The 19,987-nt window shown below is 39.9% G+C and overlaps 1 protein-coding gene across 14 annotated transcripts in view; it reads left to right on the plus strand.

Moving 5' to 3' along the window:
- Window positions 1–19,987, plus strand: part of SLC8A1 (solute carrier family 8 member A1) — a 664,135-nt gene that overhangs the window by 586,179 nt on the left and 57,969 nt on the right. For 12 of the 14 annotated variants that reach the window (XM_054701171.1, XM_054701172.1, XM_054701177.1 and 9 more), the window contains 4 exons: window positions 885–902; window positions 5,405–5,473; window positions 10,510–10,640; window positions 14,618–14,717. In XM_054701171.1, the coding sequence (XP_054557146.1) occupies window positions 885–902; window positions 5,405–5,473; window positions 10,510–10,640; window positions 14,618–14,717 (318 nt within the window). The remainder of the gene's footprint in view (window positions 1–884; window positions 903–5,404; window positions 5,474–10,509; window positions 10,641–14,617; window positions 14,718–19,987) is intronic. The other 2 variants (XM_054701181.1, XM_054701179.1) reach the window with 1 other exon arrangement.

The following is a 19,987-nucleotide window of genomic DNA, read 5'->3' on the forward strand; positions in this document are numbered from 1 at the left end:
AAAAGATATTTTGCTGCTCTCATTTAATGAAAAGTACAATACTTGAGATCCCAGATGCTTTAAGACTCCCATTATTGAATTAACTACCTCCCAGGCACTATTTAATGATTAAGACTCACTCCAACTTTAGGGTTAGTTTCATAAAATGTCTTATTAACATGATATTTGTGTGTGTGTGAGACTGTGTGTATGTACCTATATACACACACACAGTCACACACATTTGTAGACATTTCTGTTGGGATGCGTTATTTGAAAATATTCCCAGTGCAACATTTCCTCAGGGTGTACCAATATTTAGTAGTGGCTTCCTACTGCTGCAATCAGATCTGGATTTCTTTCTGCTAATATTCCTCTTACTTTCATTATTCATCTGGTCTCTTATTCTGTGTTTGTCTTTGTCTTTTCCTTCACAGCCCTGTTATTGAATGAGCTTGGTAAGCATTTCATTTCTTGCATTTCCTCTCCATTTTTATAGGCTATTTCTCCATTTCTGTCAGGTGATACAGAAGCCTTCTGATTTTTCTTTTATTTCTATTGATTTACTCTAAGATTGTTGTTTAGGGCCATCGGCCTCATTTTTGTGAAGGTTAGATAGTTTATATTCCAGTTTTAGCTTAGCATACCTATGTTTCAAAATCCTTGATTTCTTAGAGTATGCACAAGAAAGAAATTTGTGCAGTAAATTTCATAAATGCAAAAGAACAATTAGTGATGAAGTCATTATTGATATTGATGTTCATATTTTTCATAATTGTAAATATAATTTGGCAAGTTTTTAATGCCTTGGACGGGTTGCCAGGCAGTCTGAGGTCACTGGTATTTATTATTTAGAGTGTAAGTTAAATCAACCGTTAACACTTCTTTCTTTTTCTTTTTTTTAGGTGGCTTCACAATAACAGGTATGGATTTTTAAAGTTTAAAGTCATCAAATTTTATTTTTTACTCTGTTCTCTCCATAAGTTAATTACATTTAAAAAAATCACTTCTCATTTTCATTTGCTTTAACGAAGGAAAATACCTGTATGGTAAGACCATCTTTTTTTAATGTTCCTAATTTTCCCCAAAATATCCTTAGACAAAGCAAACCAAAACCACATCTTCTATACCCTGTATTAACATTTAGCCATGACACATGCTATGCTCTTGCTGATTTTGCACATTTAACATTTTACACATTAACGAAGTGTGTATTGCAGTGATTTATGAGCACATTTGTACAGGAAATCTGTAATTGTTCACATGTTGACACTGGTCAGTGTATAAATATTCACAAAGCACCAAAAATATGCAGTATGTCCAGCTAGAAGTTCCAGAAAGTGCCAGAATAAATAGGATATAATGGCTGGCCTCGAGGATGCTGAGGCTGACATCTAGGACTGTTCCATGGCCAAAGTACAGGATCCTAAGAATAGATAATGCTCTGTTAAGAAGACAGAGAGTACCTTCTCCTTACCCCACCATCCAGCTGAGTCCCTCTTTGGGGACTTAGGCTTTAGCATTATTAATAAGGTGACAAGTGATTTGTCTGCCACTTGGAATACATTGCAAGGTGCAATTGAATAAAAACTCTAAATGCCAGTCAAAAGAGTTGAAATACCTTAAATTCAGCATGGTCCCCAGCCTGTGTTGATTGCTAGCACAACTCTACAGCTGTTGGTTTTTTTTTGTTTGTTTGTTTTGTGGTTTTTTTTGTATACAGAAAGAAAACATCCCTTTACAGTATTCTCTTTTTGAAGCACATATTTTCTTAGCCTATTAGAGATATCTGTGCAGATCTAGAGAGGGAGACAAATAACAAATATCACTCTGGATTATTTTAAAGCTACAGGTTGAAGATGATTCTAACCCCCATCCTAATGGCCTTGGCATTTTCCAAGATACAGTACATATATCAACAGTCTAATTTCCCCCCCTGAAATCAACTAGCTGAACAAAAATGTTTAGAAAGGAGATATTTGCAACAATTCTAATTTTGAAAATAACATGGTGGGAAGTAGGGTTAACTTCAACCACTGTTAGTGTAAACTCATGTTTGGGTAGTTCCAACACATCTGTCCAAAGTAAAATGTTCTGAATATAGGCAATTTCTTTTGGACTACAGCTCTCTGCTGCTCTCTAGACACAACATTTAATGACAAAAATGATTCATAGACTCTCAGAGACACAGAATTAAAAGGGAGAAAAACAGGCCAAGTCCTTGTAGAGGGTATCTGAAATCTGATTCGTTGGAGCTCTCCCAGGTCAGATCTCCCTGATTTTGCACTGCTGAAAGTGTTATTTTGAAGCCAAGTGCAGGAATTTACATTTATTTTTAAAACTTACATCTTTTCTCATAACAACGTTTTAACTTGTTGAAGTCTTCTCAGAAATATTCAGATTCTATCTTCCAATAAGTAAGTTATCACTATAAGATTTGAAGAAAGTGGGAATGTGGCAAGTCAGCCTTCAGAGCTTTCTGGAGTATTATAATCTTAAAATTAGCCATTGTAGAAATACTACAATATCTAGCAGCACCTTTCAGCCCCATGCAGTCTGATAATAAGACCTTAACTAAAAATCTTTGGTTTTGGAGTGCCTGGTTAAAATGCATTGATGTGTTTGGATATCTTCCTATTTTTTTTTCCATTGGCTTGATCAGGATTTTATTTTTAGAAACTTACTCTAATAACACTTGCAATAGCTTCTCTGTTAGTACGCAGGTAACAGGGCCCTAGTTTTCCTTTCTCAGCAGTTACTCATATCAAGTTCTAGATTATCTTTTCAGTAATGTCTAGCAATGCCCTGTATTTCCTGCCTTAGATATATCTTGCATCTCATACAGACTTGTTTCCTCAAAAGGTTTCTAATATTTTATGTACTTTATTAAGTTCTTTTTTACCATTGACATTTTAGTCTGAAATAGAAGTTTTTCTATTGTTACCACCTCTTCAAAAAATTTTATAATTGATGCAGTTAGAAAAAGAGAACGTTCCTCCTGGGAATTTCTGCATTGGCCAATTCCTCTTATTTTACATGACATGTCTTCTACTTAATCAAGCCAGAATACTGGGGTCTGGCCAATCTACTCAGCCCTGGAGAAAGTTGTAAAACTTATATCAACCCCGTGAACAGCATATCTAAGTCCCAAAGAGTTTTCTTTGACATCAATTTGAGCCTTTGAAGTCAAGACTTTGAGAGGCAGGGGACAGAAAGGAGAATTAATCTAGCCCTTGGACTTTGCCTGCATTTTTTATGTGGTCTTATGCAGCTGAGTGTGAGAATCTAAATTTGAAACAGGTTATACTAAAATCGAAAATTTCATGTGGTCCACAGCCCAATACCTGTATTTCAAAGATCCCATTAGTGGTGGACATTAAGTGCTGGAGGTGTTTTTGGAAATGTAGTATTTTTACCTATGGCTCCTAGACCTTGCCTCATTGAAGGACTCTGTGATCTCATTCCCCTTGATCTTCTAGGTGCAAAACATGATCATACATTAAACATTATGGTGCTTTAGAGTTTGTAAAACATATTTTTTATTATGCCATTTAATCTTCAAACTTATGGAGCAAGATTTTATTGTTCTCACTTATAGGAGAGGATATGATGGTTCAAAGAGTTAGTTAACCCCAAGTCACCCATCCAGGATTCAGAACTTGGCCTTGTGATTTTTTTTTTTTAATTGCGGTAACATTGGTTTACAACACTGTATGTGATTCAGAGTTATAGGATCACACCTCCTATGTGCATGACTCCAAAGCTGTGCAATGCCTATTCCATCCACAAGCACTGTTTTACTTCCATCTTCCCAGTCTCTTCATTCCTATCTGCAACGTAATCTTTTTTCAAAACCAAACCAAGCTATGTCTCATACGAATTCTGTTCAAATGAAAAATGAGGGGGACCACTAAAAGGAAAAACTAGAGGACATAAATTTGAATTTTTTTGGAAGGGGTGTCCAAGTATGAAATAATGTTCACCATCACTAATTTTCAGGAAAATGCAAATCAATACCATAATGAGATACCACCTCATGCCAGTGAGAGTGGCCTATTTCAAAACAAACAAACTGGAAACAACAAATGCTGGTGAGGCTGTGGAGGAAAAGGAACCCTCTTACACTGCTGGTGGGAATTTAAACTGGCCCAGCCACTATGGAAACTGTATGAAGTTTGCTCAGAACACTAAAAATGGATCTACCATATGATCTCCAGTGATTCCACTCCTAAGAATCTAGCCAAAGGATACAAAAACACTAATTTGAAAGGAAACCTGCTCTCCTATGTTCATTGCAGTTTATTTACAATGGCTAAGATATGGAAACAACCCAAATGCTCCCAAATTTGAATAATTTTAATAGAATTAAGTAGCCTAACTTGGCTTGGAGAAGAGAGAAGCATGTTTGAGTCCCCAGACAGGCACCTGTAGAGTTCTCTAATTAATTAAAAGTATAGAGCGGTCAATGTGTCTCTTTGAGAGTCACTCTTCCAAACATATTATGCTCCTCATGTTATTGTCTCAGTGAGGCACATGACTCTTAAGGAAGCCAAGCTATGAAAGTTCAAATAGCTGAGAACACTTCAATCACATAAGTACATAAGTTAGAGGAGCAAATCCCTTTCAAGTTCACATTCATTTTACAATTGAGCAAACTGAGTCTTACAAAGAGAAATGCCTCACCCAGGTTTAGATGATACATACTAGGCGTAGTCGGCACAAAGTCCCAAGTCTCATGATGCCCAGGTCTGTTCTAGGTAGTTCTCGTCAAAATAAGGGGAACCAGTCAATTGAGGTAGGAGTTCAGTGAACCCCCTAGGCCAAGGCAAACCAAACCGGTGTTTTCATGGCTTTCCATGGCCTACCCTAACACCATATACATCATTCTCCCATTCAGACACCCAGGAAACAGTAATCACGTACCCTGTTATCACATCACTTGACCCTTAAACAAATCTATGCCTTAGAGCAGATACTGCTATCCCACTTAACATGTGGGGAAAACTGGGGAAATGGCATGCTCAGGGCTATGTGGTCACCATCAGCCTTAAAAACCAAGCTGCTTGTCATCACAGCAATTGCATCTGCTGTTTCGTGCTGCCCTTATGGAAGCAGAAACCTCTAGGAGATGGATATCTCATTTGGACACCTGCAGGGATCTGACTGCGTACCCCATAATGGGGAATGTGCTTCATTCACATACTCTGCTTTGGCTGGAAGAGTACTCGCCCCCTTTGTGGGCAGTTACCTCCTCCTGGTGACTTCTGCAGCCTGCATAGGGGCAGCCTATGTCCATTGAATCACGGAACTAACCTTGCCTGTGTGTGTGTATCTGGGTTTGATGTTTCTCTTACTAATTCCACAAAGCTGTGCTCGCAAACCAATGCATTCCATTCTGCTGATTTTCCACCTGTCCTTCTGCTAGGCCAACCAGTCTTCAGGAAGGTTCATGCTAGAGAACACCCGATTCCTTCTACTGTAATCACCATTGCAGGTACTCATTTCATCATGGCCCTGGAAACCTAGTCTAATTAACTGGAAGCTCACTGCCTTCAAGTGTTTCTTTAGGTCTTTAGACATTAAAGTAACACAATTGAATCCCTGTTGTCTCTAAAACATTATTAATTAATGCAGTGACCTCTGTAGCAGCTGGGGGTATGATCAGCAACAAAGCACAACCAAGTCAGGGCAGGACAGCAGGAGTGGGGAAGGAATGGGAGGATCTGCATGAAAGTTGGATCCCTCTCAAGTTCCAATATAGTCCGATTTCTTGCAAATCTTGCTCTCAAACATGGGTCTTTCCTCCAAATTATAAGGAGGTTACTTTAAAAACAAGTTGTATTTCTTCCCAGAGCCTGCCTTCCCTGCCTCCAGGCAACATGTTAACCATGTATACACAGATGAAAGTACATCTGTGAGATTTCTTCAGTGGAAAACATTGACAGGGTGACTAGAGGATTATATGACTGTCCTTGCACTGAGTCTATGTGAGGACGTGGAGCTTGGCTCTTCAGCCAAAGCCACCGCCCATCCTTGCCTTTCTTCATCCTCACATCCCACAACCCATTCAGTAATAATGAAACACAGACCTTACTATACAGTTCCAGAATATTCCACATGGAAAAAAATACTAGACTCCATAGTCTCTGATCAGATTAGACAGTCAGGTGCTGAAAACTGTCAATAGATCTCTGCTTTCTGATTTGTCAGTACAGCTCTGAGTAAAGGCTTGAAATAACCTTGAACAGATTGTGCCACTGCTGGCCATGTTACCCTTTCCAAATTCTATATCATTTGTTATGGTTAATAATTACGAATACATTAGTGATTATCAGCACTTGTTCCTCCGGTACGTATCTGCATGGTGAGCTGGGCCATGCAGGTAGTAAGGGGAGTCCTGCTCTTACAACGATGCTGCTTTAAACGCAGCCCAAGCCAAAAGCACTAGGAAGCAGTGTTTTCATAGTGCTGCTGTCCTCAGATCCAAGGTTCCTACCTGTTTGCTTTTTTACTTGTCATTTGAAAAATCAATTAGGAGAAGGGAGGTTCCCTACTGATGATTACATCACAGGATTGCGCTCTGTCTTGTCAATACTAATTTTAACGGTGGCTGTTAATCAAGCATTTGATCTTTAAGTTGGATTTGTTGGTTCAGGCTGTGATGTTATATAATTTATTATACTACTCAATAAAATATGGCACATTTAAAAAGTATGTAAATGTGCATGTGTTTTATATATATATATATATCTAGATAGATAGGTAGATAGACATAGAGACATATAGAATCAATTTTCTCTAAAAAATAAAACTAAAGACCAAACAAAACTAAAACTACAGCAAAACTAAAACTGTATCTCTGTGCATAAGAAAATTAAAATGACTTGACCATGGTAACATGGACTGCATTGGACCCAGTGCACAAGTGAAAAAGAAACATATATCAGAGATGATTAAACAATGTTAAACAATTTCCCTATTTAACAAATGGTATCCAAAGAGAGAATACTTTTAAAAGATTCACTTATCTCTCTTTGCCAGTCTTAACACCATACATATTCATTATATAGCAATATCATTATATAGCAATAATTGTTAGGATTTACCCAACTGCTTTCTCTCACTTACATACAAAAATGATTATCTCTTAAATATTCGTGACACATATTAAGTCAAAATATTCCTGACCCTTACATGATATCATTCATTCCTGCTTCTCTCTGCCTGGAAGGTACCTCTTAGGCATTCTTACCCCCACATTCCCCTGGCAAGCCTCTATACCTGCTTAAAGGCCAATTTCAGATATCTCTCTTAACTGCAGCCTTCTGCGACTCCCTTAGACAGAGCAAGCTGCTCCCCATGCCTGGTTCCTCAGCCTATACCACACTCTTCCAGAAGCTGCCCCCCCTATATTCCTTGCTTCCCACTAGACCACGAGTTCCTGGAAAATTTGGAGGAGGGGGAGTAGTACTTCAGCTGTGCTGACATATTGTAGGAGTATAATGACATTTGCTAAATGAATAAATGATCTATTTATTCATAGAGCAAATAAGAGAGTTTTCTAAAAGCGAGTCAAGAGGCACATGACATATTTATTGAGCATCTACTATATTCCATATATGGTCATAGGCTAGGGGGGATGTGAGGACAGCTCAAAAAGCAGAGATTTATTGTTCTATCTCAGCAAGTTTAAATGCTGGATATTTTCATACAAAGGTAATTTATAAATAAAATTTTTTATTAGAAATGTCCATGTTCAATAAGCATAATGTGTATAAAGGAGTTAATTCATTGTTAACACATTTGTTCTAAAACTAGTGAATTGAGAAATATATCATGCAAGAAGAGGTGGGGTTTTGAAAGGTAAGTAGTGTTTAGCTAAATAAAAGTAGGAAAGTTTTTCCAGATGGGTAAACAATGGGATAAAAGTATGAACTTAAATTCAAATCAAGTTTGGCACAAAAATATAAGAAGTGATAAAAACAATGTTTTTATCACTTCATAAGTTTTTATCACTTCATAAGAACTTTAGGTTCTTATGAACTCTGTTAAGACTGTTTCCTAAATTTTAGTCTCCTCCTTGCTTCCTTTACAATATTTACTTTGGCTGCATATGAACTATTATTTATTTCAAGTCAACTTTTAGAAATTGTTTTTACTCATGTGTTTATATCACTAGATTTGCTTTTTAAGAAAAGTTTGTCATTAACCAAATGTAAGACTAGTATCATACAGTCTAAATAGAAAATAAGATAAAAACATTTTAGAATGAGAAAATATGTTATTCAATTCTTTCTAGATACTGTCAAGTATTCTATGGCTGAGAACTATTTTCTCTTTCTTAAACAATGTAAAAACTTTCTTAAACTGGTAGAACAAGTTATAGGGAAAAACAGCGGCAAACCAAGCAGTTCTTCTTGATCAGAAGGACTGAAGGATGGCTGAAAGGGAATAACCTTTCACACACTGTGACTCAATTTCATTTACTCCCATGTCCGTTTATTTAATACCATGTTCCAAATCATTTCATTCCGTGAAATGCAACATTAAACATTGCCACCCCATCACCTTTCTTTTGTAATTTCTCCTTCTACCAAAATTACTTCGAATCCCATTAAAAACTTACCATTTAAAAGCAAACTACAGAAAAAGGAACCATAATAAATATTCTCTCCCAATGACTTTGCAATTCAAATAAAAATCCAACTTGTAATATTTCTTCTTCTGAAAAAATAATTCTTATTTGATAGACATCTCTAAGACAGCCATGTTCAGCCAAGGCTTTGGACAAAAGGCACTGATATAACCTGCTATCATGAAAATTACCAATAACATTGTCTTGGCCTCGAGATCAGAAAGCAATGAGAAGATATGATTGGTTTGAGCACTGAGTAAATTGGAATTCACATGTCGTGGCCAACCCCCTTGACTAGGGCAAATCTTGGGGATCTCAATCAGAACCTTCAGTCATTACTTCCCAAGCCTGTCAAAAGAATACTGCCATTTTACAATTATCTGCTAGCCATTCAGCAGTTTCTCACCAGTCCAAAATCACTTATTTTTATTCTTCATCTAATTTTTTTTTGGTGCCCTGTAATTATGGTGAGAAGACAAGAAGATTCTGAAATATCCTTTTAGGAAGACGCTATAGAAGACGTGCTAAACAATGCATTGGTATACTACACTCAGCATTTGCTTTCAGTTGATTTTGATACTTGATATAAAAAAAGTGCTGCCAGTGCCCCTTAGCCTCTTTGCTCCCTACTCTCATGGTAATCTGGTCCAGGAACCAGTTCTCTCCAGCATTTGCTAGAGCATAAAATGGAGCCACCACAACAGCATCCCTTAGCAGAGCAACACTGTGTATCTTTGGAGGGGATGGAGGTATGGACTCTTGTAGAAATTAATGCCTAAATGCAAAAAGCAAGAAGTCTAAGCTGAAAGTCTCATATTTCCTCAGTCAACAGACTCCTACTGCAGGCAGTTTTCGGGAAGGTCCTAGAAGCAAGGGCACGGGATTGAGGTGTTTGTATATCACAGACTACCTTTTTGGAGATAACTTTCGTTCAGTTTGACTCCAAGGGGAAGTGGGCTGTCTTGTTCCAGCATCCTGTGCCTGGAGGCCAAAGGGGCTGGGTTATTACAGAAACAATATTTGGCCTTCATATGTGCTTGGCCTTTTCAGTCTGGGGTTTATCCTAGTGACCTTCTTGCAGAGAGGAGCCAACTGTGAGCTTCCCCTCATTAATGAACTCGCAAGTCCATTAACATTTTCTCAGCACCCACTAGCCTCTGCTGGAGTGTAAGCTCCATGGTTCTGGAAATAATCATGTTCCCGTGGTGAGTAGTACTCATTCCCCAAAGGCCTTGCCCTCACCCTCCCTGTTTACCGTGGGATTAACGTGGTCAAGGTCTTCCTAACATATCTCAGCTCTGCCCCAGAAAGAGGAAGCACTGGATCCCAGACATCTTACTCAAACAGGAATGGATGTTTGCTTCTTGCAGCAGGGCCTCTTGGCAAGGGAGAAACTAAGATCAGAATTTCTTTCACCACCTTTGGCCTGGAGGCATTCTCTTTTTCCTCTAGAAAGTGGGGAAGGGGAAGTCAGATTCCTGTCCCTGAGGTCACCCTAGCACTTTTCATTGTATTTCCTTTTGGTCACATGTCGAAGGAATGCATCCAAATAGGCAGCTGAGCCAGGCCACCGGGATAGCTGGGTGGTTCCCTCAATATAGACAATGTGCAGGCAGTGTGTTTCCGGTGATAGCACCCTAAGTGACTTTTCCTGAGCTTCACTTTGACATATGCTTAGGTTGTGAAACTTTCTAATCACTTGATGTCACAGCAATGTGCTACCTGACACCCAAGTGTCTCTCTGATTCTCCCTCCAGCTCTACGTTCTCACCAAGGGACTTGTAGTAAGTAGGTTATTAGGGATTCTTTCCTTTTGGGCTTTCTTGTAGCAGGACCCAGAGATTTCCAAATAACATTGGGTATAGGGCTCACTTTCTTGCCCTTCCCTTTTACAGAGGAATGTGATGATAAGCAGCCACTGACCAGCAAAGAAGAAGAAGAGAGGCGCATTGCAGAAATGGGGCGCCCTATTCTGGGAGAACACACCAAGCTGGAAGTGATCATTGAAGAATCTTACGAGTTCAAGGTACGCTGCCCAGCACTGGCCACTGTAGAGGCCAGGCCCCTCTTGGAACCAAGACCATTCACAGTGTTGGCTCATGCTGTAAGTCCATCTGGAAAGAGAGACAGATGTAATTTCAGGAACTAGCTCATTTACTGAGAGGCCTTCAGAGCAGGATTGGAATTAGAGAGCTAGTATGAGAACCAAGAGTTCCTGTGAAATAAATAGTATCATCTCAGCATGGGGTCAAAGTTGCCCCAAAGGGAGGACTTTCAGGGGATAGCAAGGAAGAAGCCAGAGTAGATTCTAAGAGATTATGTGTGGAAGAAACCAGGCTCTACTGAAAAAAAAGCTAATAAATCTGTTAGAAGCAAAACATTCACGCTGCTGAAAATTAGGAGGCTTTTGTTTGGGAAGGGGCTGATCAGCTCTCCCTACACAACAGCCATTGACAAGCTCTCATTTCTCCTTAATCCTCCCCTTCAGATCCTGGCACATTGTAACACTGTCCACACACTGGAGGTATTGTGATTCTAACCAGAGAGTTTGTAATTGAGCTGAAAAAATTAGAACCCCAGTTCTCTAGATGAGGAAAGCTGTTTTTCAGAAGTTAAACACATGGGTCTTGGGCCTCCCCTGGTGGCGCAGCGGTTGAGCTCTGGCCTGTGAGGCCGCCTGCAGCCTCTGCAGCGCTGGTTTGTTCCCCGGCCACCAGCGAGGGTCCCACAAAAAAAAAAAAAAAAAAAAAAAAAAAAACACATGGGTCTTAGGGCAAGCTGAGGACTTGGAGGTGAAAATTCCTACCCAGCCATGACTACTCCCTCTGCCCCAACCCCACCTCCCTTATGTTCATCCTCACCCACATAAGACTACCATTATTGAAGCCCCCATTGGAGCCACATCTTAGTTCTGCAGTGGGGTATGAAAAGGAATATCCTTTTTCTGGCTTTCCAGAGAAACCCGGAGCACAGCATTATTCTCCCCATTTATTTTTCAAAAGCAGAATCTGCTCTTGTCTGAAAAACCAGAAGGAGAGTCTCCCCAAAAGGGAGAATCAAACCACACCAAGTTAGAAGCCTTGGTGTTTTATCTGAACTTCACTTAGTCATGACCTCTTTCCTTTAGTTGAGCCATTAATTATGTTTCTTTTAATTTCATTTACAAATTAAGGTGGCTGATAGGAGACAGGTAGAAAGAAAAATGTCTTGGCAATTAAGTAGCATTTTTTAAAGATAAAAATGCAATTAAACTTTCCCCACAGATGACCATGAATAAACCTGTTAACTGTTCCTTTCACTCATTCCCAGAGAAAGAAAGAACCCAGAGGAGCACTAGGATCAGAGATTTCTAGGTATATCCTAGTATCAGAGCCACCGTTGTTTGATCTGGAACCTGGCTGGGTACATGCACATGACTGGTGCATGCAGGGGTTCCCCGTGATTCCAGAAATCTCAGACTATGCATTCCTAAGAACCAATCTGACCAGGGATGCCCAACTCACTGTCCCCCATGCACCCTCTTTCATGTGCAAACAGAGCTACTTGCTGGGGCAGAGATCATACATCTTGGCATATCTAGAGTACACTTCCTCATGGGGAATTGTGCATTCTCTCCCTTATGGGAAAACCCTCAACCTTCCCCTCCCATGCACACCTGACTAGGAAGTGTGACTGTAGTACTTCCCTGTAGGAGCACTGGATTGGGTCAGGCTTGGCACAGACTTCCAGGTAGTGAAAGTTTTCTCAAGTCCAACACTCCCTCTGGTAATCACTCGTTACCTGAGTCTTTGAAGCTCCCCCAAGTCTCTAGTTGTTGGGGCTACTAATCTTCCTAGTATAACTTTAATAGACTGTTTTCTCTCATCTCCTGAGTTATCAGTACAATAACTGTTAACACCAAGGCACCCCTTGAGAGCAAGTTTCTGAAGGGCCCTCAAGTATCCATTGTGGTATCATATTATTTTAGAAATTTCTTTTCACAGACCATAGCTATCTCAAAAGCTGTTCACATTTCTCAGAATTACATTAGGGCTCCAAATCTGGCCGACACCTTGCTATGTCCCTCTCCACTTTGCCCACGGAGTTCTCATTTACAAGTGAGAGGACTTGACTTGACTAGCACGCACTGCTGAGGTTGAGGCTGTCACAGTCACAAGTGTAGAACAGTGAAGAGCTGATCACTGGCATTTTAGGAACCTCCAGGTAAATATAAATGACAATGTCCAAGTTCAGGTGTCTGAACTTCAAATTACTCTTGATTCATGCCCCTCTTCTCATAGGTCAAGGAAAGACACAGACGTAAATTAAGTCCTAGAAGAAGCCAGGTTATCCATCTATAGTCTCCACAGACGAAGTTTACAACTATCCTGGGTTTTACATATATGAAGTCTAGTTTAGTTTATCTTAAAACTTTGTTCTTTAGTCTGTGTTCACTGTTAGAGCTTTATCTGTTCCACTCACCCAGTGATGGGATCATTGGCTCCTTCACAGAGGCCTGCCCCAAGTTTCCATTGCAGTTAGGCAAGTTCAAGGACATTTCTTGTGACACCCTACATAGAACTTTGAATTGACATCAACCAAGACACTCAGGGTGCTTGAGGAATTGTGGCTGAGTGGAGAGGACCAACGCTCATGCTCATTCAGGTAGCCGAGCACAGTGACGGTTACAGCTATTCTCAGAGACTCCAGTTGTTTTACACATGAGGCTAGATGCTGAAAGGTCACTGCCCAAAGGACAAACAATCTATCCAAGAATGATATTTAAATTACAGAGTAGGCCAGTTAGAGCTGGGCCCTTTTGTGTTCATCATCACCTTAGTGTTTCAAGTCAGTTCAAATGACTTAGGGAACTGACAATCTTGAAGGTCTGAGTTAGCCCTGGCCTTGTGTACAGGAGCTTCAGGTCACATTTTCCTTACTCCTAGCTAGCTGATAATGTGCCCGCTCTCTCTCCCAAACCATAGTCAACTCAGGTACACTGCATTAAACATATATACAGATTTTGACTTAAGACAAATAATACGTGTTTTCTGCCTCTTTGCAATTAGTGGGAATTCGAGGATGCCCTGACAGTAAGTGTGGATGTTTGGTAGACTAGTTACTGTGGTAGTTTCCCTGGAGAGAGCAGCCTCATGTCCTAGGAGTGACCCTCTTCCCTGTAGTTGCTATGATCTGTGGTAGTGCTTTGGGTGCTTCTGCTTACTTAGTTTTCTTGTGAACGCTTGGCTGCTCCTCTTGTTACATTAACTGACATTTACAAAGCTAGAGAGCACTGATTGTACCAACCCAAGTGCTTAAAAAAAGGTCTAAAGAAAAGCAAGAGAGTCAGGGCTAGCAAAGCAGGAGGACATTCAGTGCAAGGTAAATTACGACATGCCCTAAGCCATATGAATTGATTTCCTTTTGGCATCTTGTCTTTCCTTTGCACCAGTGAGAGTGAATTCTCTCACAGCCACCAGGCTGACAAAATCAGAATCCAAAGAAAAATCCACTTACTGATGATCACACAGCAGCAATCCTGAGACTCTTCTCTCTGGTTGCATTTCCTTGACAAACAAAAATACAATAATAATAGTTTTTCATTTCATCATCTACCTGCCACATCTAGTTATTCACAGATACACAATGCTGAGCAGGGCATGTATTAATTTGGTTGCAGACAGCACATGATAGATGAAGCCAGTAAAGAGGAAAGTTCATAAAGCATTCAAGGGGAATGGATAGGCTTCTGCAACATCTGCAACATCCACTCTTCATTGGCCATTGGGCAGTGAAGGAGGCTTGTATTTCTATGAAGAAGTTTCCATTTCAGCATGTTTCCAAGTAAAGACTATGCTTGTTTGCATAATCATAACAGTGTTTGATGTCAGTACTGTTGTTCTGAGCCTAACATCTGCTACCCTTTATATAACTCTGGGGTTTAAAAATCAGCGAGGTCTTAGATTTCACCAAGCCTTAACCAACCCAGCAGTTATTATCTTTTTTTCTTTTCAACCTTTCTAGAGTACTGTGGACAAACTTATTAAGAAGACAAACCTAGCCCTTGTGGTTGGGACGAACAGCTGGAGAGAACAGTTTATTGAAGCTATCACCGTCAGCGCTGGTGAGTGCCTTTCTCACATGTTAGAAATGACAATGGCCCATGTGAGATTTTCCTGCTGTGACCACTTGGTCTATATCATAGCACCAGAGGACTTCCATGAGAAAATTAACAGATAAATAAATTTTTTTTTAGCCTTTATGCACATTTTGGAGACTCAGATGTCCTAGATGAAGCAAATGTCTTCAAACATGACATTCTTTGGATGTTGCATTTTTCATACTGGAAACAGACAAGATAAATGAAAAGAATTTTGTGTCTCTAAATTCCTGATTGCCAATCATGAGACTTTATCTAGAAAATTCCCTTAAAGCTAGGCAGAGTGGCCAAGCCATGGACAGGAAGAAAGCAGCAAAATCATCGGTGGAAAAGGATATTAAGACACCTCACCACTGCCATCTGCATCATTTTACACTCTCTTCAACAATGTCTAGCAAATAAGTGTCTGCATTGGCTCTAGAAGTGGAAATAGAATCACATTCTGTTTCTTCCTGTCTGAGCAAAGTGTAGAGCCTTATTTAGGAAAATCATACAAAATCAAATGTTTTAATACCCTCAGTTTCTGAGGGAATTAAATATAGAAAGAAGTGGCCCTTTCCTGCACTGTCCAGCCTCGTCCTCATCTCTTTATACTCTGGTCATATAAAAATAGAAGTAAGTCCTTCTCAGAGATTCATGAAAGCAACAGTCTCCTGGGATTGTTTTTCCCTGTTCTTCTGCTCCCTCTATGGTGTCTCTTTCTCTTTAAAGATCTCCGTAGGCTCCTGTCTACTGTTGCAGCTAATGAACAAAGCTAGAGTTTCCTAAATAGTGATTCCCAAACTGTAAAATATGGAAACAGCGTCACTAGCAGTTGGGCCATGACTTCTAACACAACCCCCTCTTTCCAATCTGCCACAGAATAATTTGACAGATCTCCCAAGTGCTGTGGGAACAGAGGGTGGTTTAAAAAAAAAAGTGCCTGTTTATTATTAGTGCTGTTTATAATCACACTTTGGTTTCTTGCAACTGAGTATACAGTAGGAATTTATGAGCATTAATTGGTGGGTAATTGCTTAGAAGAGTAGATTTGAAATTTATACGTAATTTCTAACAGAGAGGAGGAGATTCCCTGTCTTTGTCCATTTGGGCTGCTATAACAAAATACCACAAACTGAGAAGCTTATAAACAACAGACACTTATTTTTCACAGTCCTAGAGCCTAGAAGGCCAAGGTGAATGCACTTGGTGTCTAGTGCGAGTCCTCTTTTGGTTCACAGACAGCTGTCTTCTCCTTGTGTCTTCACATGGGGGAAGGGTTAAGGGACCTCCCCAGGGTCTCTTTTTTAATGACACTGACAATCATGAGGACTCTGCTCATTTCCCATCATCTTACAAGAGCCACACCTCCAAATATCACACTGAGGGGTAGGAGTTGGAGGCCAGGGTGTGAATATTCAGTCTATAGCATTGCGCACTGGGGCTGTATTTTTCTATAAATATAAGAACAGTATCTGAGGCTATGTTCCCTCTTCCTAGAGAAAAAATTGAAAGGACAAAGATGGCTTTGAATTGGAAACTGTTAACAAGACCTAAGAGTAGTAAACATTAAGCATAACCAAATTGGTTTATGGGCTTTGACATGTCGAATTGAAACATTAAAAGCAACATAAGCCTTAATGAACCATTCCTAATAGTCTCCAAGTTTCCTTTGACTGTGAATACATGAGCATTTTGTATCCTGGGCACATACTGAACATCATTCATTCATTTTTGTACGTGACAATCGTTGTTGGTTCAAGGGCTACCATAGTGAATGAAACAGACAAATACCCCTGTCTTATTGGAGCTTATATTCTATGGGAGGAGACAATTAGACAAACAAGTCAAATAAACGGTGTGTATGTATGATAGTGAGATTACCCTGGAGAACAGCAAAGCTGCAGAGGGAACAAGAAGTATGTGTAGGGACTGCCATAGATGATGGTCTAGAAGATTCCATCAGAAAGCACATTTATGCCACATTTGCTTTTCTAGAAGTGGAGTGACTTTGAGTTGTTTCATTCATTCATTTTTGTAACTCTCAGAGACAAGCATTTTATGACAGCTCATGGCAATGAAAAAGGGTAACTTTAAACTGGGAGATTGTGCTGTGAGTGGGTTAAAGCTATATGCATCTGGGTAGCTTAGGCTACAGAGAAACAACTATAAAAATACTAATTCTTCCTTAAACAGGCAGGTTTGGGTTTGCAAACAATTTCCTAAACTATGCTGAATTCATTCTGCTCAAAACCCCAGGAGGTAAGTATTATGATCATCCCTACCTTAAACAGGAATAATTGAGTCTCAGCCAGGCAGCAGCATGGCCTTGGCATGCAGCTCAAAGCCCTGATCTACCAAATAGTAATCCAATGTGCTGTCCATTGCCCTTCTGAGAAAGTTCAAAGTGAGGGAAGCTGCTCCCCGCCTTGTCTCATTGAGTGACACCAGCTTGTCACTCCTGGTGCCAGGGTTCCAGTGCTTGCTGTGGTGCTAACACCTGCGCCCATCCATCAGAGAACTGTAAATGAACGAAACTCAAATCCTCTGGTGTTCTTAGTTGTCATGAGATCTATTATGTTTTGTGTTTCCAAATGACTGCTTGGAAATAAGAGAAAATTGCTTGGAAATTTGCAGGCTGCGGGGTAAATTGGCCTTATTTACAATTTTGAGACAAAATATTAGAAAACCAAACCTATATTTTATAGGCACTAAATCACATGACGGACAGTTAGAAGGCTCAATATTTGTCATTATGATTAAATTTAAGTGTCTAAATAATTCTAGTATTCTTAGGGTGCTAAATGGACAAAAAAATTGTAAAGTGGCATTTATTGAAAACAGACTTTCATTGGATTTTAAGATTTTATGGTTAAGTAGTTGAGAATCAGAAAGTTTTGGCTTATTAAAAATATTAAATTGCTTTCAAATAGCCCTACTGGGATATTTTTTCCTATGCAATTTTCTGTGCAAAATTGAATCTATATATCTTTCTAAGCAAAAATAATTATTTTGTAAATATGATTTTGCTTGTTTCTCACTGATATTTAAGCTAGTTTTGAGCTTATCCCCTGGCAGTCTTTTCCCTTCTATGAATTTATTTCATAGCCCAGTACTCAGGTTCCCATGACCATAATGTTTCTGTGAACCAAGTTCTTAAAGTTCAGTGTTTGAAGGGTTAAAGGACTTATGAGACTCTGGAGATTAAGTAGGGATTAAGCAGTTAGTTTCCAGCAGGTCTCCTTCTATTGCTTCCTGGGTAGAATATCAGGAGCAGTAACATGCAGCTGTTACATGGCTGTCAGAAACTTCCAAGGCAAGTCCAATACCATCATTGCTTTTCAGATGTGCCAGGCAGAGGTACCTCTAAGTGAAGCTAACACTCGCTGCATGCCCAGTTTGAATGCACCCCATGCCTCATTCCCCTAGTGTCTCCACTTAGGCAGAATGGAGGGTTTACTTTAAGAAATTGTGTACTGGTGGGGGTGTCAGAGAAGAGGGCAAGCACTGATTGGGTAATGAGAACCAAGATATCAATGTCAAGTCCATCACATCCACACTGCTGTTGTTCACACCAGTCCTTGGCCATGGCAAGGTAAAGGGGAGAGCCATAGCCAGCTCTGCTTTGGAGACAGATTTTGGTTTGTGTCCCAGATCTCCAAAAATCCCTGGGTCACTCGGCAGACTACTTCATTTCAAAATCTCAGTTATCTCCTATGGCAAATGTAGATGGAGTTGCTGTCAAGATAAATCCAAGTAATACATGTATTTCACAAGGCCTGTCTATATATTTGGGTATCATAATTGGTTGTTTGGGGGGCAAATCATCTTGAAGATTTCACAGTAAAATATATCCAAATCTTGTATAAAATGCAGTATTCAATTTAATTACTAAAATGACTAAGTGACTAAAACACTGGTTTTGTGCAAGTACATGTGCCACTTCATAGCTGAGAAAACTGTCAGAAAAGCGATGTAACTTGCTCAAGAAGCAAAACTGGCACCGATAGTACCAGCTACAAACAAGCCAGGGTTCTCTCCAGTGTGAAGAGTGGATCTCCTTGCATTGCCTTGGGCCTGAGGACACACCAGATACATACATGCACCTATACACATATATACATGGGTTTGCACAAACACATGAGCAGAGACACGTACAAGCACATGTGTACACACAGAGACACAAATCATACACACAAGGACATGCACCTTATAGGACATAAATCTAGCTATTTGGGTAATTCAGTTGCAATTTGAAGTCTGAAAGGTTTTCTTCCCTTCATATTTAATTCCCCTAAAACCTCATTTGTAGTTCTTTAGAGAAGATGCTGAACTTCCTACGTGAATACATAGACTTTCCTTACCTAATAATCTGTGATTTGCTTTCAAAAAAATTCAACCATTGCCCTCCTTTTTACTTGATCATTTTAAGTATCCAGCACTAAGGATTTTTCTGAAATTTTTCACTTTTACATAGATCCTGGATACATATCTGATGTAGTATCAATACTCACATAATGAAGGACCCTTCAAAAGTGGCAAAGAAAAAAAAAGCTTGGCCAAGTACCTAACTTTCTGAATTTGAGTGTAACCATCAGTGGAATGAGTGGGCTGGAGGGGTGAACTCTAAGATCCCACCCAGCACTACAGACTGAGAGCCGTGCCAGTGTGCCTGGGTGTCAGCAGTAGGGACGCACAGCCTGCCCGCCTACCAGGCTTGCCTACATTAAACATTTGGTACAAAGACAGATTACAGTCACCTTCTATTCTCCCAAAAGGAGAGGAGTGAGAAGATTTTCTTCAAACTGTAGCCTCCAACAAACTGAGATGGTGATTCAAAAGTGCCTTGTTTTCTTCCTGCTCCTTAGCTGGAGCGCAGAAATGCCATGGAATCCTCTAGAATCCTCTAGAAATGCCATGGAATCCTCTAGAAGGGCAGGCACTGAAAAAGAGGCCAGATCAGCAGTTGCAGCTGGTCTGGCCACACTCACCTCATTTCACAGTAGATCCCATCAGTGACCCTACTTCAGCTAAACAAAGTGGAATGCAAGGGCTTCTGAGCCTGCTGAGGCAACATGGAGACCAGTTCAGTTCAGGGCTTGCTCTGCCATCAGTAGTTCATACTGTATGGAGTAATGAATGCTCTCAATTAAATTGAATTATTTAATAGAAAAGCTGTCAACTCAGTGGTGCTTGGGATAATTCACTTGAAAATACTGTCAACCTAAAGTTTGATCCAATCTGTAAGTCCTAAA

The sequence above is a fragment of the Talpa occidentalis genome, unplaced genomic scaffold (genome assembly GCF_014898055.3).
Source record: "Talpa occidentalis isolate TD23 unplaced genomic scaffold, MPIMG_talOcc4v2.1 talOcc4.5, whole genome shotgun sequence".
NCBI lineage: Eukaryota > Metazoa > Chordata > Mammalia > Eulipotyphla > Talpidae > Talpa > Talpa occidentalis.